The 21,828-nt window shown below is 42.0% G+C and overlaps 1 protein-coding gene across 1 annotated transcript in view; it reads right to left on the bottom strand.

Annotated features, from left to right (window-relative positions):
• Positions 1–21,828, bottom strand: part of LOC117732540 (neural-cadherin-like) — a 75,845-nt gene that overhangs the window by 41,011 nt on the left and 13,006 nt on the right. The window contains 5 exon segments of the mRNA XM_034535549.1: positions 1,661–1,910; positions 4,068–4,179; positions 5,254–5,458; positions 7,049–7,274; positions 11,192–11,389. Of these exon segments, the coding sequence (XP_034391440.1) occupies positions 1,661–1,910; positions 4,068–4,179; positions 5,254–5,458; positions 7,049–7,274; positions 11,192–11,389 (991 nt within the window).

Below are 21,828 nucleotides of genomic sequence, written 5' to 3'. Positions count from 1 at the left end.
TTTCTTCCTGGGAAGTTGTACTCAGACGGAGGAAGCCCGCCTGTCCGTCTGCTGGCCTGCGTGTCCGTCCCTCACTGTTAGGCTCTCTATAACTCATTCAGATGGCAACTCAGAGGTCATCCAAACAGTGGCCTGTCCACTCACATGTCGTATGTGTGTGTGTGTGTGTATGTATGTATGTATGTATGTGTATCTCAATACATTTCAAAGTACATTTCAAAAACACAACAGTATCCGTCAGTCCACCTCGACGTGTCTTGTCTTTCGCTGTTTTTGGTCCACTCTGTTCCTCTTCTGCCCTCAAAGTGCTTATCTACATCTCCACATGCCACAGTATGACGAAGCGTCCAACACACCCTAGCTGGCAAAATGCCTGCATTTCTAACTATCTGTCTGCTGGTCTGGCAAGAGAATGTGTCTGACTGCCGACAGGCTTCTCAGTTTATCTGCATATATCTGACTGGCTGTCTCCCGTCTACTCGCTGTGCATGTTTTGGTATTCTCTTCTCGCTCGCCCTGCAAACATGTTCCAGACTTTTTCGCCCCCGTTTTATGTTTGTCTGCTTACATCCGCACCTCTTTGCCAACCTGTTTGGCTCTGTGTCTAGCCACCCACCGAGACTGACACCTGACAATGCAACAAGAGCGAGCAACAGAGGTATGCAACAGCCTTCTGTGAAGGTCATTGAAACATGACTGACAGGACAAGCGGCTTACTCTTTTGGGGGAATAAATGCAGTGGAACCACAGTGACAGTTACTGCCCACCCACCCACCCACCCACACAGCTTTGCCAAAGAGGCGGTCGAGGACACACTGGATTGCATCCGAATGTCAGTTTACTTTACGTTAAGAGAAGGCCGAATAAACCCCAGCGAACGTCGTCTGAATGCCCGATTTTACTGAACAAGAGACGTTTTCAGCAAACCCCCAGAACATGCTATGAAAGTAACACACTGTGTTTGTGGTTAATGTGCGAGAATTGAGTAACAGGTAGTTTTGATGCCGAACGGCTGTGAATAACACACCAAATAAAATAGATCGACTTTGTCTCGCTGGTGATGCTTTTACTACGACAGCGCAGTGAATGCAAGTTGGCTACTAGTATGAACTATTAGGAAGGCAGGCCTGTGATGTCTAATGTAACAACCTATCATATCTGTGGTGTAACTACGTTGTCTGTTCAAAGAGCAAAGCGTCGATGTTGTGAGCAGTGATCAGCTGGTGGATCAGAGATAAAGGAGAGCCAGCAGCAGGAAAATTATTTAAACTTGTCATGTGGCTGACCAACTTTGATCTTTGCAGCTGAACTTTAGCCAAATTGTTGCCGTTAGGTTTTGGGCCACAGTAAAAATGCATACCGCATGTATGCCTTTTGTGTATGAAAGGTGCCTCGAAAATAAACTCATTGTGTTATCTGAATCAACATTCATACGGACCCATACACTGTATACTATTTATAATAGCTTATTGATCCACTCACAGCACCTTTGTCTTGGCCTCACACTTTTTTATTCCAATATTTATTCTTCCAGATGCTACGTTCTGAGCCCTCAATAAGTGTATTGTTTTCTGGCAAAAGGGCAGAATAAACTGCAAACGACTTTGGCCAAAATGAAAAGGACAAATGATGAACGGGATGGAGTGGTAAAGCTCCTCACACAAGCTGGGAGAATTCCGGGGCCTCATCGTTGATGTTTGCCATCCTCACACGGACCGTGGCGGTGCCAGAGTGAGGCTCGTCTCCGGTGTCCATCGCCATCACCACAAATTCATACAGATGGTTGGGTCTCTCGTAGTCAAGCCGGCCAGCAGGGAAAACAGTCCCGTGGGGTGAGATGCTGAAGTCCGGGCTCAGGGTGTAATAGGTGAGCTCGGCGTTTAACCCCGAGTCACAGTCCGTGGCCAACACTGGCGGGAGAGAAGACATCGCACAAGTAATCAGTTTACAGTTAATTGAAATGAGCTGCTGAGATGGCATCAGCTGATGACTATGTTGACATCTCTGTAGAGCATCATCTCTTCATGGCTTTGCAAAACATGTGATCGATCACAAGCTCTGACAGCTACGAGCACACAAACAGCACTGTGCCCCTTCCATCATTTCCAAAGATGAGTTTAAAAATAGAAAAAGGACCTAATGAAATGAACCAGATGTTTTAAATGATTGATTAAGTTCTGAGGTAATTACACAGAAATACTATAAATGTGTTTCTAATGCGTGATGGGACTCCAGCCACATACGCTGGCACCCTTGGTTGTAGTGCACATTTAAATATGGTGAATTTCACTTAAACTCACTACTTCATTCACAGCCCTTCCGGTGTTTAGCTCAGAGCGCTTGCAAGTTGCATATTCTTTTCATGTGTTTATTTCCTCCGTGTGAAGAATCAGCACCAGCAGCCCATGCATCGCAAAGCTTCATCCTTTCCTCAATGTTTCTTTGGAGTTCAAGACTGGCACTTTACGATAAACTGTTTGTATAGTGTGTATAATGTGACAGGCTCGTTAAATGTTAAAGAATTAAAGTAGTAAATTTCCTTTAAACCTCACTGTCACAAGTCCTTTTAAATCAAGATTATTTATATATTTTCCTCCTCAGTGGGTAAAGTGGAAGTGATAGCCTCATTGTATTCATCTGTGTCTCTGCCCGAAACAATGCGAGCGGATGGGGTAATGGGGATTTCACTCCCTTGGTGCCTCAAAACTTTGACATCTCATTCGTTAGCATGCAGTCCAGCAGATTGGGAAATTAACTTGTTTTTACTATTTTATTTTCTGTTTTTGCCTCCTTGATCTGAGTTGTTTGGGGCATTTTGGGCTTCCGTCCGCCAGTTCAAACAGTTTTATAAACTCGAAATATAAACTCTCACATTTTCATGATGTATTAGCCAGTCAATTTGTAACAAAATGATCTAACTTTCCCATAGGTAGCTCTTTTAGTAGACTCCCTGTCTTCTACCTTTGATCTCTCCTCTGCGGAGTTCTTCCTGTTGTATTGGATGCTTTATTTTTTGTTGATGTGTCGGTTTTTATTGTGTACCATTTTCTCCTTCCGCTGGCTCGCTAACAATTTCTATAGCTCCAGGCTGTGTATTTGAACGATTTAAGATTAAATTAGTTCCATTTTTCTCACCGAGAATCCGCTAGAAACAATTGCCCAGCCAGAGATTCTAACAAATCACCTAAGAGCGACTAAAGTCCTACAGGTGCAGAAATATTTCAGAAGAACTAAACAGTCAACAAGGTGAAATCCTGAACAATGCGGCATTTCATTACTTTTTCGGAACTCTATATTACTTTATAGATATATATGTATATTTGCCTTGAGCCCCGGTTAATTTGCGAGCAAAGTACAAGAAAATGTAAAAAATCCAATGTATCAAATACGTGTTCATTTAAGGCTGAAGCATAATATTGCAAAAGGATCTTAAACGTACAGGTATGTAAAAAAAGAAATCTCACGAGTGCAATCTGAAGTGCATTTCTTCCAAACAGCAAACTAGAAAAAGGTGAAAGTCACAGTGGCAACACCTATTTGGTAGAAACACATGTTACATTATAAGGAACATTACTAAACAGAAACTGAATCTGATGAAGGTTACAGAAAATGTCTACTCTTCCCTCGGCCAGAATGTTTCTTCATTGGTCTGTATTTTTACGAAACATTTCTGCTCACGTTAAGCAGTGGCAATGGCAAGACATTCGCCTTCAGCCTCATAATTGATAATTATAAGGTAGCCTCATGCAGTAACAGATAAACTGACATGCCATCATTCATACAGTACATAATTAATCAAAACAAATGTATGCTGTCTCTGTAGCAGCTAGTTTAGCTCAGTATTACTGAGCCTATTTGAGCACAGATCTGATATATTAGTTTCTTTCGGTATGGAAAAAGTGAAGCATTATGGCTCAATAAGCTGAAACAAGGTCTGAAATGCAGCATTAGCTTTCTCACAGAATAATATGTTGTTTTCCTGCAGAAAAAAAAGTTTTGGGATAGTTTCTTCCTCCATTTCAAAAAGAAACAGATGGACGTGAAATATGGGGTCAGAGGAGTCTCACCCTGCAGCAGGGATGTTGCCGTGGTTACAGTCTCAGGGACTCCATCCACACTGTAGATGGATTGGAGGAACTCAGGGACACAATCATTCTCATCCGTTATCAACACCTGAACCTGATTAGCGCCAGTGTGATGGGATAGAGGAGAGGAATAGAGAGGAGAAGACCGGGAGAGGAAAAGAGCAAAAACAGACAAAATTAGAGAAGAGTATAAAATTAGCTTCTTTTTAGTAACCCTCACATCCAGGAGACAACCATAGGAAATTCTCTGAGAAGGAGGCTGACCGCAAAGCTTAATCTAAATTGCATTTTATAGTTTCTCAAGTTGCCAGTTCAACACATCCTTTATCTTCCACTTCATGATTTTTCAAAAATAGAAATGTTCTGAGCATGTGTGTTTTTTCCGACAAAGGCCTTCAGCCGATGAGCCCGCCCCCCCTAACAAGCTCCCTGTCACCACTATGTGTAAAGTGTGAAGTGACAGCTGAGTAATAGTCCTGAAATAGCATGGGATAGGTCCCAGTCTCCATCTCCTACCCCACAACATGCAGCTGAACAGAGGGAGATTTTGCCTGCCGGATCTGTGGTACAAAGTCAGTGCCTGACATGATAATTGGGGAACAAAATCTTTGAATTAATAATTCAAATGATCCTGAATTCATGAATAGTTTATCCAGAAATATTAATTTGCAAATATGGGTTTCGGATTATGGGTTCATATGCCATGTGCATCAGAGTGTGTGCTATATCTTCCACAGTTCATCTCCAGATCACACTGTCAACAACAAGCACTTACTGCTAGACAAAGACAAAAGGGTGAAACAAACTGTAGAAAAAAATGCCATTCCTGTAGACAGCCACAAACTCTGCTGCTTCTATTCTGTGGTTATCGCCAAGTAGTGTGATGGCAAAAGGTCGGCGCTGAGATCAGACCTTTGCTGTTAAGGCAGAATTGCCAGCCGCATAACATTTAGGTGAAAACGGGTCTGTCTGAGAGCTTTGTGAAAGTCCAGTGGGAGAGCACAACGCAGCAAATCTCAGTAACAAAGCATATTTTGTATTTATTCCAGAGTATCTTAGCAGTTACAGTAAAGCGTGTGCATCACAGTAGACCTCATCTCTGGGCTTGGTTGCGTGAACTTGTGTGTGACTCATGCTTGCTTCCTGTATCATTCTCTAATAAACTAACCTCTGTGGCAGTGCTGAGGCTGCCAGGCTCTTCGCTAGCTCGCACCATTAGCAGGTAGCGTCGCTGATCACTCTCGTAGTCTAGCGTCCTGGTCAGACTGATCTCCCCCGTCTCCTGTCTGATGCTGAAAAGGCTACTGGGATTGATCAGCAGGCTGTAGCTGATTGGCTGCTGCTGGAAGGAAATGGCAAACACCACCACAAAGCTGCAGAACACAAAACAAGTATTGAAAAAAGGAAAGGAGAAACAGTCTTTATTATTTGATTTCAGTTGCACATACGTTGGATTAAAATCTAAATCCTCTTTTCCTACATCAGCACTGCGCTGTAATGAAATCAATTACTGTATGGCCCATTGACTATGTGCTATAAACAGTCAATCAGTACTTGTCAGTTCTGTGTAATAACGTTATGCAGATATCAATGTTTGTTTTTACGGTTTAGAGAGTTTGCGTTCCCCTAATGGTGTGAGATGATGATATGTCAATTCATGCTTGATTGCCCTGGTGTGACCAAATTAATATTCATCAGCATGAATCTTAAGAGGTATTGTTTGGAAATCTAGACTTAAGAGAAGACTGTGTCTGCATGTCTGTATTAGTTATTATAGGACTTGTTTCTGTAGAGGCATTTATGCATGCATTTTCAACTAGTCAAACATGAAGATTATTAGACAGTAATGCTTGTTTAAAACTGTCCTTTTGTGAGCAAATTAGTATGCTTTCATGCATGCATCCATCATAGTGTTCAACTATACACTCACATTTTTTATATTGCGCTGCCTTATTGTGTTCTTCAGTAATTATACCTATTGAGGCAACAATAAAGAATCCAACAAAGAGTGTTTGGTGATAACCACAAGGGATAGACCACATTTGAATAAAAGTCCCAGTATAACTGATTAACTACAAGGAAAGACATCAGAAAGATATCACATTACTGCAATTTATATTACATATACTGTATATATATTTTTATTGTATGTAATATATGTATGTATTTAATTGTATGTCATTTACAACATTGTATGATGGTATATTTATATATATGTATATATTAGTGCTGGGCAAAGATGAACAAATTTGATCGATTAATTGCATGGTTTTTCTGTGATTAACAGCGATTAAACGCATTATGCGCAAAATTCAATAATAAATTAAAAACTAGTGTATTACATGCTTTTATTTTAAAGTAATGTTTTCAGAACAATATAACAGACGCTCTCGGAGCAACAGCAAGTTAACATACAGTATATAAATCTTTTTTCTTTTTTTTCTGAACAGGAACCAGAAGAAACATTTGTCTTTTATCAGGGAACAGCATTACAGAGTATGTTCAGTAGTTAGGGTCCACAAAAGAAAGTACACAGATGGAATTTACTGTGCAGGGGACCTTTTAGTCTGTACAGCCTGTGGATTTCCTTTGGAGAATCTCAGTCAAAGAAAGATAAATATAGGTTGAGCAGTTACCCACAGTTAGTTTAAGTGGCCCACAACCTTTCTGCATTTGTTCGTTGCTCTCCACTTGCCCAGGCATATACACACATATATATATATATGTACATATATATATATATATATATATACAGTATATATGTATATATATATATACACACACATATATATATACACATATATATATACACAGACATATATATATACATATACATATTTATATATATATACATACAGTCATACTACATAATACATTCATATACTATATATATTAATAGCAGCCCTAATTCATCATGCCTGTTTATGTATGTGTGAGTAAATGTTAACACATGCGGTACTCACGGCTGTCCTTCAGGCGTGTTCTCTGGTATGGAGATGACGTAGCTAGTATTGGTGAACTGCGGCGCTCTGGCTCCTGCCACCACAGAGAGCATGGCGGGGGCACTGCGGCTGCCCAGGCCGTCAAGGGCCACAACGCTTAACAAGTACTCTCTATCCCTCTGAAGCACCAACCCTGTGGTCACCACCTGGCCTGTCTTCTTGTCCACTGCAAAGCAGCCTTCACCACCTACAGGGAAATACAATGACCTTACTTTCAAGTGCTGGATCCTAACCAATCCAATAGTGCTGGTTTGAATACTAATGTGAATACCCAAATGACAATTGGAAATATGTGATGGGTGTGATTCATGTTCAAATTGCAGTTCTAATGAGATGTGTCTATGCAATTAATTTACGTATCAAATTTTGAAGTGTGGACATATAAATAAAGAATCTAACGCACACACTGAGTACCTTTAAATAAAGACAAGGTAACACAAGCCTCTACTATTACACAACACCCAATGGATCAGAGTATTGAAAGCAGCTTTATTAAAATGACTTTAATTACTACTTTGTATTCAGGCAGTATGGTGAACATTCAACATTGACGATAAACTGAATTTACATTTACATGTTTAAATTTGCTAGGCGCCAAAGCGGTGTACAAATGAGGTACAATCCGAGAGACAATAGATTGAGAGAAGCCTGTGAGAAGAATTGTTCTCTCACACTTCGTTCTCTGCGTCACCTGAAACAAGGACTGGTACCACAGCGAATGAGAAGGCTCATAAACCGGATTGAGGGATTCGAGCTGCTGGAGAGCTCCCTTTCATAGTTTTGCCTCCCACCTCTAAGTCTGCCATTTCACCTCCATGCGCATAGCTCCCTTCTCTACCCTCCCTCTAAAGAGTTCCTTCCTCCTTCCTCCTTCCTCCTTCCTCTCGTCTACTTCCTTATGCTGCGAATATTCGCAACGCTTTTGGTGTGAACGCAGCATTACAGCTCCCCCCTGTCCTCTCTCTCTTTACAGCTCTTTCCTCCTTCCTTACAGTTCCCCCTCTCCCCTATCTCCTCACAGCTTCCTCCCCACAGCTTCCTCCTTACAGCTCCCTCCTCATACCTACTTCTTTATAGCTCCCTCGTCCCTCCTCTCACCTGCCTGCTTAAAGCTCCATCCTAACAGCACCCTCTATACAGCTCCTTCCTCCTTCCTCCCTCCACTCAGCTCCTTCCTCTACCCTATCTCATTACAGTTACACCCCTCCCCTATCTCCTCACCTATCTCCTCATCTATCCTCTCACCTCTCACCTTACAACTCCCTCCTCCCTCCTCTCACCTCCCTCCTCACAACTTTCTCCTCTGCAGCTGTAAGGAGGAATCTGAGGAGAGAGGTGAGAGGAGGGAGCAGGGTGGAGGATGGAAACAGGAAGATGGAGCCTTGAGTGTGGAGGTGAGACGTCAGACTGAGAGGTGGGAGGCAGAACTGAGAAAGGGAGTTGTGACATAGTGACTGAATACTCCTGCTCAAGTTTGATATTTTGCTTGTCACCATCCTGGCTTCCAGAAGTGAGAGGGTGGAGCTACATACAACCAAATGCAGAATAATATATTTTGAGGCAACCAAAAATGGTAACAACTAATGTTCATGAGTGAAAGTTGTAAGACTTCAAACTAGCCGATGACCCCATAAACCCATGTTTGCAATGTTTACCGAATCAAATTAGAATTAGGGTAATATTCTCATAGACGTCTCTACAGTAGTAAAAAACGAGAAAGGACCAGTGCCAGCAACATACTCAGTCAGATAAAACCTGATATGACTGATGTTATATGTGCGAGTGACAGATGCAACATTCTCAGTGAACGTTGATGACGGTGCCTAGATTTCTTGCAGACTTTGTTGGAGCACCTGAGGCGGCGCTGAGCTTCAGACTAATGTTGTGCTAAACTGAAGAGCTTGGTCGGATCATCAGGAGTTCAATCTTAGAGAGTTGAAGGTTACGTTCCTTCTTCCATCTCGAGGCATCGCTGAGGCATGCTAAGGGAAGGACGGGTAGAGCACGGTGTCATCAGCAAAAACGTGAGAGAAGATAATTGGACCAAGGGAGGTGGTGTATATGAAGAGAAGGGGACCAAACATTGTTCGTTGTGGTCCATCCTTGGCAAATAAAGGGCATGATGAACCCACTTCCTCCACTTCCAAAATCAAATCATTTTGAAATATTCTTAACCCCTTGTCTCGAATTCGCTTCAAACCGCTTCTGGTCTCAATGCAGCCGAGGTGGCGTATGTATCCCACTAATACCTGTTGATGCATAGTCTACACATACATCTCTACTTTTTTTACATTTAAGCTGTGATTGTACAGACAGATTTGTTGTTATTCAATTGCAAAGCCCTGTTTCAGCATTAACAGCATCAATAACGTAATCGACATATCAATTATGGTATTCTAATGGCGCTAATTTGCATCATACCTACATTTATATCTATTGTATGTGCTATATTGAAATTAACAATCTCTACTTAATTCATCTGCATGACAGAAAAAAACACAAGTAATATTTTTTTAGATGATGCAATTGTTATGGACATAGCTAATCAAGCCATGTCTCTATTATTTCAAACTTATACTGAATGAAAGATTAATATTGCTCTCATCACTGTACACTACATGGTTCTCACTAGCAACAAGAGAACTACATGCTATCATTTTGTGTAATGTGCATGTTATCGACTTTGCAAAAAAGATCTTGATCTTACGAGAGAAACCAATTAAATAAATATGGAAATATTTTTCAAAGTACATTTGTGATAATACCGCTGTATTAACCTTTTCTGTGGAGTTTCTGACCATAATGGAGTATTACTGGATTCTTATGCATTATTATTATGTTGTATTTAGTGAGCCCCCCTCTTTGTTTGTAATATATCGAGATTCATATTCTGCCATCGGTTTCACACTATTCTGCAGATTGACAGTTGGTGGCAGTAACGCACCCATAAATGTATTAATGTGCCAAAGGCAATGAAGAAGACTGCAAGCAAGCAAACATGGATGTAAATAATGTAGGATTTTAAATACTAAAAATGGGCTTTGCAGATGTTTTATAAGGAGGGAAATGCATTCAACACATTTTATAGACCACTACTGTTTTGATGAGATACACTGAATGTAAGCATAACTTTTGTTTGTTCACAAGAAAACTACACGGGGCGCCTTTAAATAAAAGATATGTTGTGTCTCTTACGGTTGAATACAACAAAATTGAGACTAGACAGACTGACCTTGTTCATCAAAAGGCCAGCCATCCTCTTGGGGTCTTAAAAGTTAAGCGCATCATAAGAGGGTTAAATAAATAATTTTTGGATATTGGGTCCAACTACTTTGAAAGGAAACTGTTCAGTTTGCTCAAGCTTCACTGCTAACAAGAGTTTTAGCATGGTCATATAGACTATGGGTAACTTGTGGTAATTGTGGTTTAACGCGCATAAAAAGAGTTAAGCAATGGCCTAATGTGAGTCAAAGGGAAGTTTGTAGTGTTTTGTAAAGCCCCACTGGCAAGATTAGCACATCCCCCCAATCTCTGACATGCCAACAAGCCTTTATCCCCTCAACCACCAGGGGGTCTACTACTCTGGCAGACTTCCAACAGCCCACTGTGTGTGTGTGTGTGTGTGTGTGTGTGTGTGTGTGTGTGTGTGTGTGTGTGAGTTCATGCTCGCATGATTATGTGTGTGTATGAAACAGAAAGAAGCCGACAGATAGACACGAGTGCGAGATAAGTGCATAAACAAATGTGTGAAGTCCTCTGGCTGTGTGCCTATGTGTGTGTGTGTGTGTGTGTGTGTGTGTGTGTGTGTGTGTGTGTGCGCACAAGCGTGTGTAGAAGAGAGAGAGAGGGATGAAGATCCAGAGGCAGAGAGAGATAGGGTGACAGAGAGACAGAGAAACTAATGGACACCTAAAGAGTGTATGAATGCATGAATGAATGTGTGAACGCCTGTGGCTGTCTGCTGTGCTGGAGTTTGACTAGTTGTATTTATTTCGAAGGCTGCATAGCTCTGCCAACCTATACTTACAATAGCACAGCCTGTTTAAATATCACTTCTCATACATCTCCTTGTGTGTGTGTGGGTGTAAACAGCAGAACACTTACCATCAGACAGAAAGTATTCCACCTCTCCGCTTTTGGCCTCATCCCCATCTCGAGCCTGGAGCTGGTAGACAAACGTTCTCGCGGGGCCCTCAGGGGACACTACAGCCAGGTAAGGGTAAGGCTTCATATTCCACTCAGGGACGTTGTCATTGACATCAGTGATCTTCAGCTTCACCTTGTTCAGGTACCAGTCAGGGCCTGGGGGATTGTGCAGAGATAGTGACAAAGCTGTGGTTACTGAAAGTGACAGCTGTCATGTAACTGTGTGTGTGGAGGGGAGACAAGCAGCCACGGGAACCCGAAGCATGGCGAGCAGCGAGTCAACTGAGGGAACAGGTACGGGAGATATAAATCCTTTCCAGTAGATAGTAAAACATAATGATGTTTAGAATAAAAACAACTTTGGGTAGGAGCGCTTCCTGGATTGAGGAGCTCGTTGGGGAAAGATAAAGACAAAAACTACCAAAGAAAACTCAATGCACTCTCTTTCAAAGCTTGGGTCGGCACATTCAGCGAGAGTAAGCCAGATTGTGAAAGCATTCAACCAAAAATCCCAGCCCAGTGCTGCCTCTTTTTCTACGAAGTAGCTAACAGCACATTCGGGTCAAATGGAATGATTGGATGGGCTTATTATAGTCTTGCAACAGCCACAGATACCGGATTCTCTTTTTTGTGTGTGTTTGTGTCAGAGCAATTGATTTAGTGATTGCAGTCGGGAAGTTAAACAAAATGTCAACAAATATATAAAAAAGGTGTCTAAAATACATTACCTACCATGGCTTAAAACAATTAAAATGCCTGTATTGCCTCTTTGGCTCCCTGACAAAAGCTTGATGCCGAACACATATTTAAACTGCCAGTGTGGAAGATTTAGTGACATTTGGCAGTGAGGTTGCAGATTAACTAAATAAATAACCCTCCGCTGAGCCCTCCTATTCCACGTGTGTTGGAGATCTATGGTGGCCTTCACGTAGTGTAAAAACACATCTACTGGTCCCTCTTTAGGGACAGATTTGGGTTTATCTGTTCTGGGCTACTAACACGACAGGCTCTGAGGACCTTATGTACATATGAAAGACTCATTTTAACGGAACAAAAACACAACGATTCTTAGTTAAACTAATACAATTATAATCATGAATACTATACTCCATTTCTGCTAATCGATACCCCTAAATCCTACACGGTGGATATTTAAGAGACAGTGCCCTCTGCATGTTCTTGATATAAAAAACCCAAACCAAGTCCTTCACCACACTATCTTGGCAATTTATCCGCTATCTTTCCACTTTCTTTTGCGTCACCATATCAGTGGATCTCAGGAGTTCTGCTCGCGCCCATGGTGGAGGCTGGTCGACGTGACGTCGTTCATTCATTCTCCATCATGGCTCCCATTCAGGAATCCAGACATCCAGGTTCCCATGGGAGAGAGAGCCTCAGCCACAACCTCATCTACCAAGACTGTGTAAAGCTACCTTGATTTTTTAACACAGGGGCCAATGGATGATGCCTCATGGCTGCAGGCATTTTGTCGCCTGCACATTGCCTCACTGGTGTGAATAAGAAGATTCCTGGCATCCCTGAACAACTGCGTTGCATTGTCTGTGACAGGAGCGTAGCGTAGCGTGCCTTTAGCTGGAACTGATGGTAGGGGATCGTTATCCGCATTAAATACAATGACACGATCTGGGAAACAACACTCACAAAAGAACTCCTCACAGTGTCGCAGGCCCGATCTAGGGCACGTTTTGGGTGAACTCTATTCCTGCAAAGTGGAGCAAGTCACAGGCTTCTGTGCGAAGACATAATATCTGCAGATATTGGCTGTGATCTTGTGTCAACGTGGCATGAAGGAATGTCAGAAGAGCTGCCAACCAGTTCAGTAGGCTGCAATCCACAGAGGCCATCTGCCTTACCCCTGAGAAGAAGAACCCCCAGCCAGGACAAACACACACACACACACACACAGATATAAACACAATCGCAGACATTTGACATACAGGCAAGTCCTCCTGTCACACCCAGGCAAATGCTTGCACACTTGATGTAGCTGACATTTGCATGTCTCTTGCCATCTTCCTGTCTCTTTCCATCTCTCTCTCTCTCTCTTTTTCCATCTCTCTCTCTCTCTCTTACACAGACACACACACACACATAGCAGTGCACACTTACGCAGAGAGGTGAGTTACCTAAGGGCTAAAAGTAACTATAGATTTCAAATCCTATTATGTAAAAGCTCTCCTATGTGTGACCACAGGCTATATATGTACTTTTTAATCCAAGACATACGCAGTTGGAGTTTTTCCGTGCATCCTTTCACTAGCTGAGGGCCAACATAACAGATGTGCTGTCGCTTTACAAAACAGTTCCACTTTGTCGGTTTCACTAATATTCTGTGAGATGGTGTGTCTTTAAAGTCGATTAAAGCTAATAATGAAAAACATGTATTTGTAATGAGCAATACATGCATGCAGCAGATGCTATAAAGTCCTCAAACTGTATGAATTGCTATAATAAATCTTTTACAGCCGCTACAGTAGTCTTTGCTCAAATGAGTTGGAAAGCAGGAAATGGATGCTGAGATCCCAATTTCTATTTCAACTGGCTTACAGTTAAGATGCATTTTGATGGAAAATACCATGTGTTGCACTACAGACTAGCTCTGGAGTGTTCACAGCTGAAACACAATAGCTATAAAGTGTGTGACAGCTCCTAAAAGGATTGTTAGAGGGATAATAACAGGGGGAGGAAGGAGCTAGAGGAGAGAATTCATCTAATTTTCTGCTCAGGCTTTAAAGTTGCTATGCGCAGAGAAAAGTTCTGACTCGAATCTGACAATAGTTCGTTTAGATAAATAGCCACTGTATCGTTGGGCCAGGGAAACTAATCAATGCTCAGATGCTATCTGCTTAAAATGTCGACAGCGGCGGGTTCATGAAATTTAAGCCAGATCATCCTGCCCTGTAAGACGGAACAATCCTTCGGTGATGAATAATGAGAAAGGATAAAGATTATTTTGTTTAAAAGGCACTTAATCAAAAAGAAATCAGAGCTCCAGCACTTAACATTTAGTTGACTATCAAATCTTTGCAGGGAGCAGTGCAAGACACATTTCTTGCCTCCCTCCTGCTTGTTGGTGTCTTTCCCAACCATGTCTCTGTGGTAATGGTGGTGATGATTTTACAAGGCTCCATCTAATTAGCTTGTTACAGAGAGACTAATCAGAGCCAAGGCAGATAATTAGAGCCTATCAGCTCTGGAATGATAAATGAAGAATGTACTAGTGTAAGCGTGTGTGTGTGTGTGTGTGTGTGTGTGTGTGTGTGCGTGTGTGGGTGTGTGTGTGGGTGTGTGTGTGTGCGTTTGCGAGGTGAGAGATCGCTTGTGTGTGCGGGCAAGCGAGAGTGCACGCTGCATGTTCTCAGGCTGCAAACGTGTGTGCGATTTCTCTCTGATCCGGTGAGTTAAGAGGGAGTGGCTGTGAGCGATGCCCCACGAGTACCAAACCGACACAACCTGCCCCACCTGACCGAGACAAAAGATGTGATCAAATAACCGGCCGAGGCAGAAGGCTCACAGGCTCCACTGAATCTTTCAAAGTCAAATAGGCTTTCTGCTCGCTCAGTGGGATGAAAAGTCGGTCTATACTGTACGCTACAATCCCATAAGTATAAGAGCATCTGCTGGATGACTAACACAACAATGTATTGAAAAGTGGATGACAGGGGTGCACTGTGTGTTTGGCCACGATTCAGTGACTACAGTGCGTGTGGAGTGTTTGCATGTGTGTGCGCGCCAGTTGTGCGTGAGTGTGTGTTCTACATTTCTGCAAGCATGCCTGTTGATGTTTCCTGCTGTTAATCCTCTCCTTGGGTAGTTGCTATATAAAGCTGCTAAGTGGCTTGGCGGTATGAAAAAAAAAGAAAAAAATGTTGTCTCAAGTGCTTCTGTGCACACATGTACACTACCCACAGTGCAGAGACACTGGGTGTGTGTGTGTGGGAAGGGGATGAGAGGAAACCGAGTGAAGAAGCAAGGCACAGATACAGAAACACAAATATCTACAGAGACAGAGAGGAGGAAAAGGCATGCAGCGTGGAGGATGGAGTATTGTGTGATGCTTAGCAATAACATAACATTACAGTGAGACGAGAAGGGAACGAGGGAAGCACAACAAACAGCGGAGCACAACAAAAGATGCTGCAGCATCCATGTTTGGAATCAGAACATACAGAAGCAGAGCACTGGCCACAAGAGGAGAAAATTAGGATATAGAACATACAGTGAAATTAATATCGGAGGGTCTTCTTATGGACCCCTTGTTCCTCCTATGAGGAAATTAGGATACAAATATTTCTGTGTGGAATTAAACAAATTGTGTCTGCCAGCATAAATACCAATGGCCCGCTAGAGACATGGAATTTCAGTGGTGCTTTTCCAGCAGCGAGTGAATGGAAAGTGAAAATCAGCTCAATGAGGGTGTAATAAGGTACATTAACCAAGTGTTTGCAGTGTTAAGGAGGCTCTATTCTAAGCCCCCCCCCCATCACTGCGCTTAAAGCAGAGTGTGAAGCCGTCAGCAGGAGATCAACACGCTAAAAGCACCGGGGACAGAAATCTATTAACTCAGGGATCCCGACAGCACACACTCTGGACTCAGAAAGGCTGACACACTAACCATGTAAACACACATGCAGGCATTTTCAACCAGGAGCCGTTAGGAATGGGAGACGTCTTAAAGTTCTGCACATTCTTTTTACTCCAAATCTGCATCTCTGCAGAAAATCCACATAAAAGTGTTCGATAAAGCGGCCAATGTTGACATGATGGTTCGATGTCAGAAACAGGGTTAGTAGAAGGAAGCTACAAGAAGGCCAGTGAAAATGTAGTACTGGTTACTTTACTTTTTATCTGTTATTTATTCCGTCTCTTTTGAACGCAGAGCAACAGTATCTGTTGCTGAGATCTCTAAGAAAGTGCAGCAAAAAGGGCGTAGATTAGCGTGTCCGCCCTGTTGTTTGTTTCCATCACTGCTGATCGACGCTGGGGGCGATAAATACCGTTGACTACTGCAGTCATTGGTTCCAGGAATGAATGCCGAATGCAACCTTTTCCACTAAAGACAAAAGCCAGATGTTAGTGAGTGTTAGTGTTTATTCCCGCCCCCGTGGGGCTTATGGGGACATTTAGTGTTCGACAAACCTTCATGTTCCACCATGTTTTAAAGCTTCATATCTTTCAAAGGAACAATCACTTTCAAAATAGCCACCAAGACACAAAAGACAAAGCACTTTTGTGGAAGAAAAATGTGTGACTTTTGTGAGAAAATATCCCATGCAGTTCAACACAAATGGAGCTAGAGCTGCCGCCACAGCCCTCACAGTATAGCTACCAACTCTCCAGCTATTGCGCTTCTACAGCAGTGAGATATAAGCCGATACATTAATAGATAGATGCATGTATGGACAAACGCGTGTCTCACCAATCCAATAGATAGCTAAACCTATAATTGGCGATGGAGAGCAGTGTACTTAAGCCCTTAACTATTAATAGTGATAAATGATTCTTCCACTGAAGATGTTCAGTGTATATCTCATCACAGTTGTATGCTCAACCTCTTTTCTGTTGGGCTCATTTCTTTTTGCACTATAGTTCAGCCAAAAGAATTACAAAGTAATTCAATCCATTTTGTTTTATTGCCTTGAGCAAGAAAAATGTGCCCCATTCACTCGCATAAAAGAGGAGGATTTAGAGAGGAGCAAGTGTTCAATAGAGATATGCTGGCACAGAATATAGCCTTCAGGGAAAGGAAATATAATTAGCTGAAATATTTTAAATTCCATTTAAAACAACTTTGGCACATGATTTATTCGCATGGCCTATGAATTTGGTTTTGCATGCTCAAATAACCATCTAATTCTTCAAACACATTAACATCTCTCTACGGAATTTAGATAATATCTATTGCCTCCCAACGAAACCCAACAAGGCGACAGCTGAGCCGAGTGAAGATCTGGGGTCACGTTGCTAAATCATTCATTTTGTGCCACCTGGATTATTGGTAGACAGTATACATCCAAAACAATCCTCGCAAAATTAGAATGTGTCCAAAACGGAGCAGCTAAAACTTTGAAATTACATTCCAGCCTCCCATGGCTCATTAATCAAGCAAAGTATAACCTCAAGCTTGGCCACGTTGATCAGCTGTACCATCTACTCAAAGATGGCAGTATATCTATATTCAACCAAATAGTAATGCAATAACACACAACGCCACATTGTTGATAACGGTCACATGCTGCATGAGGACCAACTTGTTGAAAACACTTACAGAGCCATAACAGACTGGATAATTTACCCCTTAATATCTAATAAATATATATATCTAATAAAGAATATATCATCCTTTAAAAAGAATATGCAGAGGCATTTGTTAGCATGCAGATGATATTGGATGTCTATGGTGTAAGGCCAATACTTTGCGTTATTCTATCCCAACTTTACTGCATCTCACACTCAAATATTTATGTTATACCCTAACAAACCCTACATAAAGACACATTGTATGGCTCTTAAAGTCCCAGGGAAACAGAGTGTCTTTAGCCTCTGTACTGTGACGTATTTCCCAGTAAAACTGAATATTAGAGCGGTGCATAGTTACGAGAGGGATTTAAATCTAATCCTTTCGCATTTGATTGGACCACTGAATTTTCCAATCAATATTACGGTTTAGCGTGATATGGAGGCACAGATGCAAGCACACATGCGCTGCACTAACTGGTTTTATATGACCAGTGAAGATATACTGAAGCTTTTTACTTACATATATTTGGCATTAAAAAAGTCATATGAACAATTAACGCAGGGACAAAGGATTAAAACTGGGTTATTATTATGCATTTATGCATATTATTTAAGGTGTTAACAGCAATAACATTAACAGTGGCCCCATCAATGAAGTGCCACAGTGAGCCATGTCAGTGAGTGAGCAGGCACACAACCAAAGCCCTGAAACTGGCCCACCTTAATGAAATGAAGCCATCTTTAAGTTTCTGAATAATGTTCCTGCTTTGCTGCTAGTCAAATGTCTGCTGTGAAAAAGGTGAAGATTGAGATTCTTGTCTGAAAAAGATTGAATAATAGATTATGCACCGTTTGCATCTTCAGACTAACACCTGCGTGTGTTTGCATTGCCTCTGACGTTGAGATTGTGCCACGCAAAGTTTGTTAAGTAACATACTGAAGCAACATGCTGACCAGACATCATTTGAACATGAAGCGACAGAAGAGAGAAGCAAAAATACATCCATGACAAGAACCTTAGTCACTTTGAAAATGACTCAGCCAACTCCTGCAGGCCATAAAGATGAGGATACAAATGTACCTCACTGAGATAATCAAAATGTCATGTCTGTACACTCTATTGTGTGGAATCTTTTTCGGGTTTCAGCCCAGAAACCTCAGTCAAATTAATATACTATGAAAACTTTGTTTTGTGGTAATAAGACAATGTGTGACGTCAAACACAAACCCACGGTCCCTAGAGGTGTAAACAAATTTAGTTTAAGGTTGAAAAGCCCGCTGCGAGGAATTGTAGTTATGTTGCATTAAGGAGACTTCTTTTCGTCAGCAGTGTTTCTGTGTTACCAAGACAATCTTTGTGTGTCCATGAATTTGTTGTGAGTAACTTTTGAACATGTAGCCAACGTTTTGAAAGTATGAAACTGCCCAAATGTCACGGTTCGTATCTGGACCCAAATGCAATCACACGACTTCCAGGGATCTTTGACCTTTTATTTAAAGCTCCGGAAACAGCAGGCAGAGTAACGATTAACCAGAAGGCCGGTGGGTTCAGCGGGAGTCGGGCTAGCGGGTCAAACGGGGACGGGCAGGGTCGGCAACAGGAGATCAGTCTGAGAACAAGTGCTGGAGAGTCCGGTATTAAAAAAAAACCAAAGAACAATCTGACCAGGTGTGTCTGGAAGGCAGGAGCCTAAATAGGGACTTGAGTAGGGATCAGAGGCAGGTGAGTGAACAGGTGAAAGGAGTTAGACTGACGAGGTGGGAGTGACTGAAAAATAGAGTGAGGAGGGTGAGGAGCTGGCTGCACGGTGGTGTAGTGGCTAGCACTGTCGCCTCACAGCAAGAGGGCCGCGGGCTCGATTCCCGGTCGGAGCGGTCCTTCTGTGTGGAGTTTGCATGTTCTCCCCGTGGCAGCGTGGGTTCTCTCCGGGCTCTCCGGCTTCCTCCCACAGTCCAAAGACATGCTGCAGGTTAATTGATCTCTAAATTGCCCATAGGTGTGAATGTGAGAGTGAATGGTTGTATGTCCCTACATGTGCCCTCGATGGACTGGCGGCCTGTCCAGGGTGTCCCCTGCCTTCGCCCTATGTCAGCTGGGATAGGCTCCAGCGCCCCCGCGACCCTAATGAGGATAAGCGGTATTGAAAATGGATGGATGGGTGAGGAGCTGAACTGTGACAAGAACACAATCTCAAAAAGATGATGCGATTGAAACTTTACTCAAAGCATTGGTATTACCATTAGAGGAAATCATTATTACACATTGATAGATTGTGTTGTGGTTAATGCTCTACATGAGAAGAGGGGAGGATCTGTTATTTTGCCCAAATTGTAGAAAATGCAATGAAATGCAGTTTATGTATTTTGTCAGCATGGAGGCTTAGTTTCTGGAAGCGATACTTAGCCATCAGGATTGATCAGGAACCCAACTAACCCTCCCATTGAGATAGTTTAGGGGTATTTCTCGCTGTGAGGCACGAGAAATGTATATTTGGCATCTTTGAGAAATAAATTTCATACCATCTCCTCATAACGTTTCTTTTGTTTCGCATTACTTTCAAGTCAATAGCTGTCAACGAAGCCAGTTCCAATTTTCCATTACACCAAAATGTCTGGCTTGCTTTAAAAAGGAAAGTGAGTCATGCTGCCGTGGACCTTTATAGTGTGATATTACAATCGCAAATTCCAACACACAAAGGCCTCAGCGTCATGAGAAGATCTATGGTTACGTCTGTTTTTATGGTCGGTCATGTTGCCTTATGTCCTACATTAACAAAGGACACCTTATTTATCATTTGACGATAAATGTTTAAGAAAACGGCCTGTTGATCGGTACAAACGTTCCCTGCTTTGCATTCACCTGCAGGCCTCAATATACCAACGCTAAGCTTTATTTGTGCTGGACACCAAACTCTTTTGACATCTCATTAACCCTTTTGACAAAGGGTACCTTGTTGCACCTCCCCCGCATTTACCTTGGCCACAGTATGTTGCAATAAAGAGAAATGATTTATCACAGTTATCAGCCTCTTCCACACCAAATGCTCAAAACTGTCATTTTTACTGAATGTGCTAAAATCTAATTGTATATTTGACTGAGAAAAATGCAATCGCCTGAGAAAATGCCTGCCACATTACACATTTCCACATATATGAGCCAGCAGTTATTGTACCCTCCTGCATCAATAAAGAAATGTCAAGAACGTTGATCGAGGTTGAGTTTTACTTCCAACCCTAATCAGAATATGTGGATAAATATAGATGGAGAGACGTTTCTTTCTGCTAGCAATGGGAGCAGATCAGAAAGGTCTTCACTAATTGGATTGATGATTTTTAATTGTTCACTATGAAAAGTCGTTAAAGCAAAACATTGACAACTGGTTTAATCTATTGCAATGCATCCAATTCTCTAAGCTGATGATATTATTATTATATAAAATAATAATCTTCCAGCACTAGCTACAACAGTCAAACATTGTAAATATAATGAAGTAAAAAGTAAAAGGAAACAATAAAAAATGCAAATACCACAATATTGTTACCTTCTGCCAGACTGCAGTAAAGTTATTTTAGGCATCCAGAACATCCCAAATTACACAGGACAAAACTCTCCCAGTTGAATCAACAACACCAACTGAACATACTTGAACTGAACAGAGTGGATTCAGTTGTTCATGTGATACAATCCACTCGCCACCTCAGAACACCGATATTATGAGTGGAGAAAGGTGCTATGAGTAAAACAAAAATCAACTTTAAGGTTAAATCTCTTGCAGTGTATTTGGGGGCCACTGTCTGTCTGCCAGGAGAGCTAACAAACAGGACTTCTAATGTGTGACCTGCAGGGCCGAGCTCTCATGTTGCACAGTACAGGCGGAATATTTACCAGAGTAGGCTAAAGTTTCACGAGCCAGGCTAACGCTTTCCACGCTCTTTGTGCTAAGCTAACGTCGTGCTACACACATCCCTGACCTTCAGCGTGTCTGCTCTCTAGATGCACAGAGATCATGTTGATATTGATATTCTTATCTGCCTCCAGCAGCAATGCATACTAATACTCCCCCCCCCCCCCCAATTGTTGCAGAGTTCATCTATTGTGTCAGGTTGGACAATACAACTGGTAACAAACCATCAGAAACCAAACAAAAAAAGAGTTGCACTTCAACACATAAAAACAGGCTTAATAGTCGACTCACCATTTCAGGAAATGCTAAATTTACCATCAAAGCCAGCAGGACCCAGTGCTCCTAACAAATCCATATTAGTCCTACGGGATAATGAGGGCAGTAAAAGGTTGACTGTTGAATGAAAAGTAATTAGGTTTTCTAAAAAAC

The sequence above is a fragment of the Cyclopterus lumpus genome, chromosome 6 (genome assembly GCF_009769545.1).
Source record: "Cyclopterus lumpus isolate fCycLum1 chromosome 6, fCycLum1.pri, whole genome shotgun sequence".
In the NCBI taxonomy this organism is placed as follows: domain Eukaryota; kingdom Metazoa; phylum Chordata; class Actinopteri; order Perciformes; family Cyclopteridae; genus Cyclopterus; species Cyclopterus lumpus.
The sequence above is the reverse complement of the archived record's forward strand: the minus strand, read 5'-3'. Positions and strand labels throughout refer to the sequence as shown.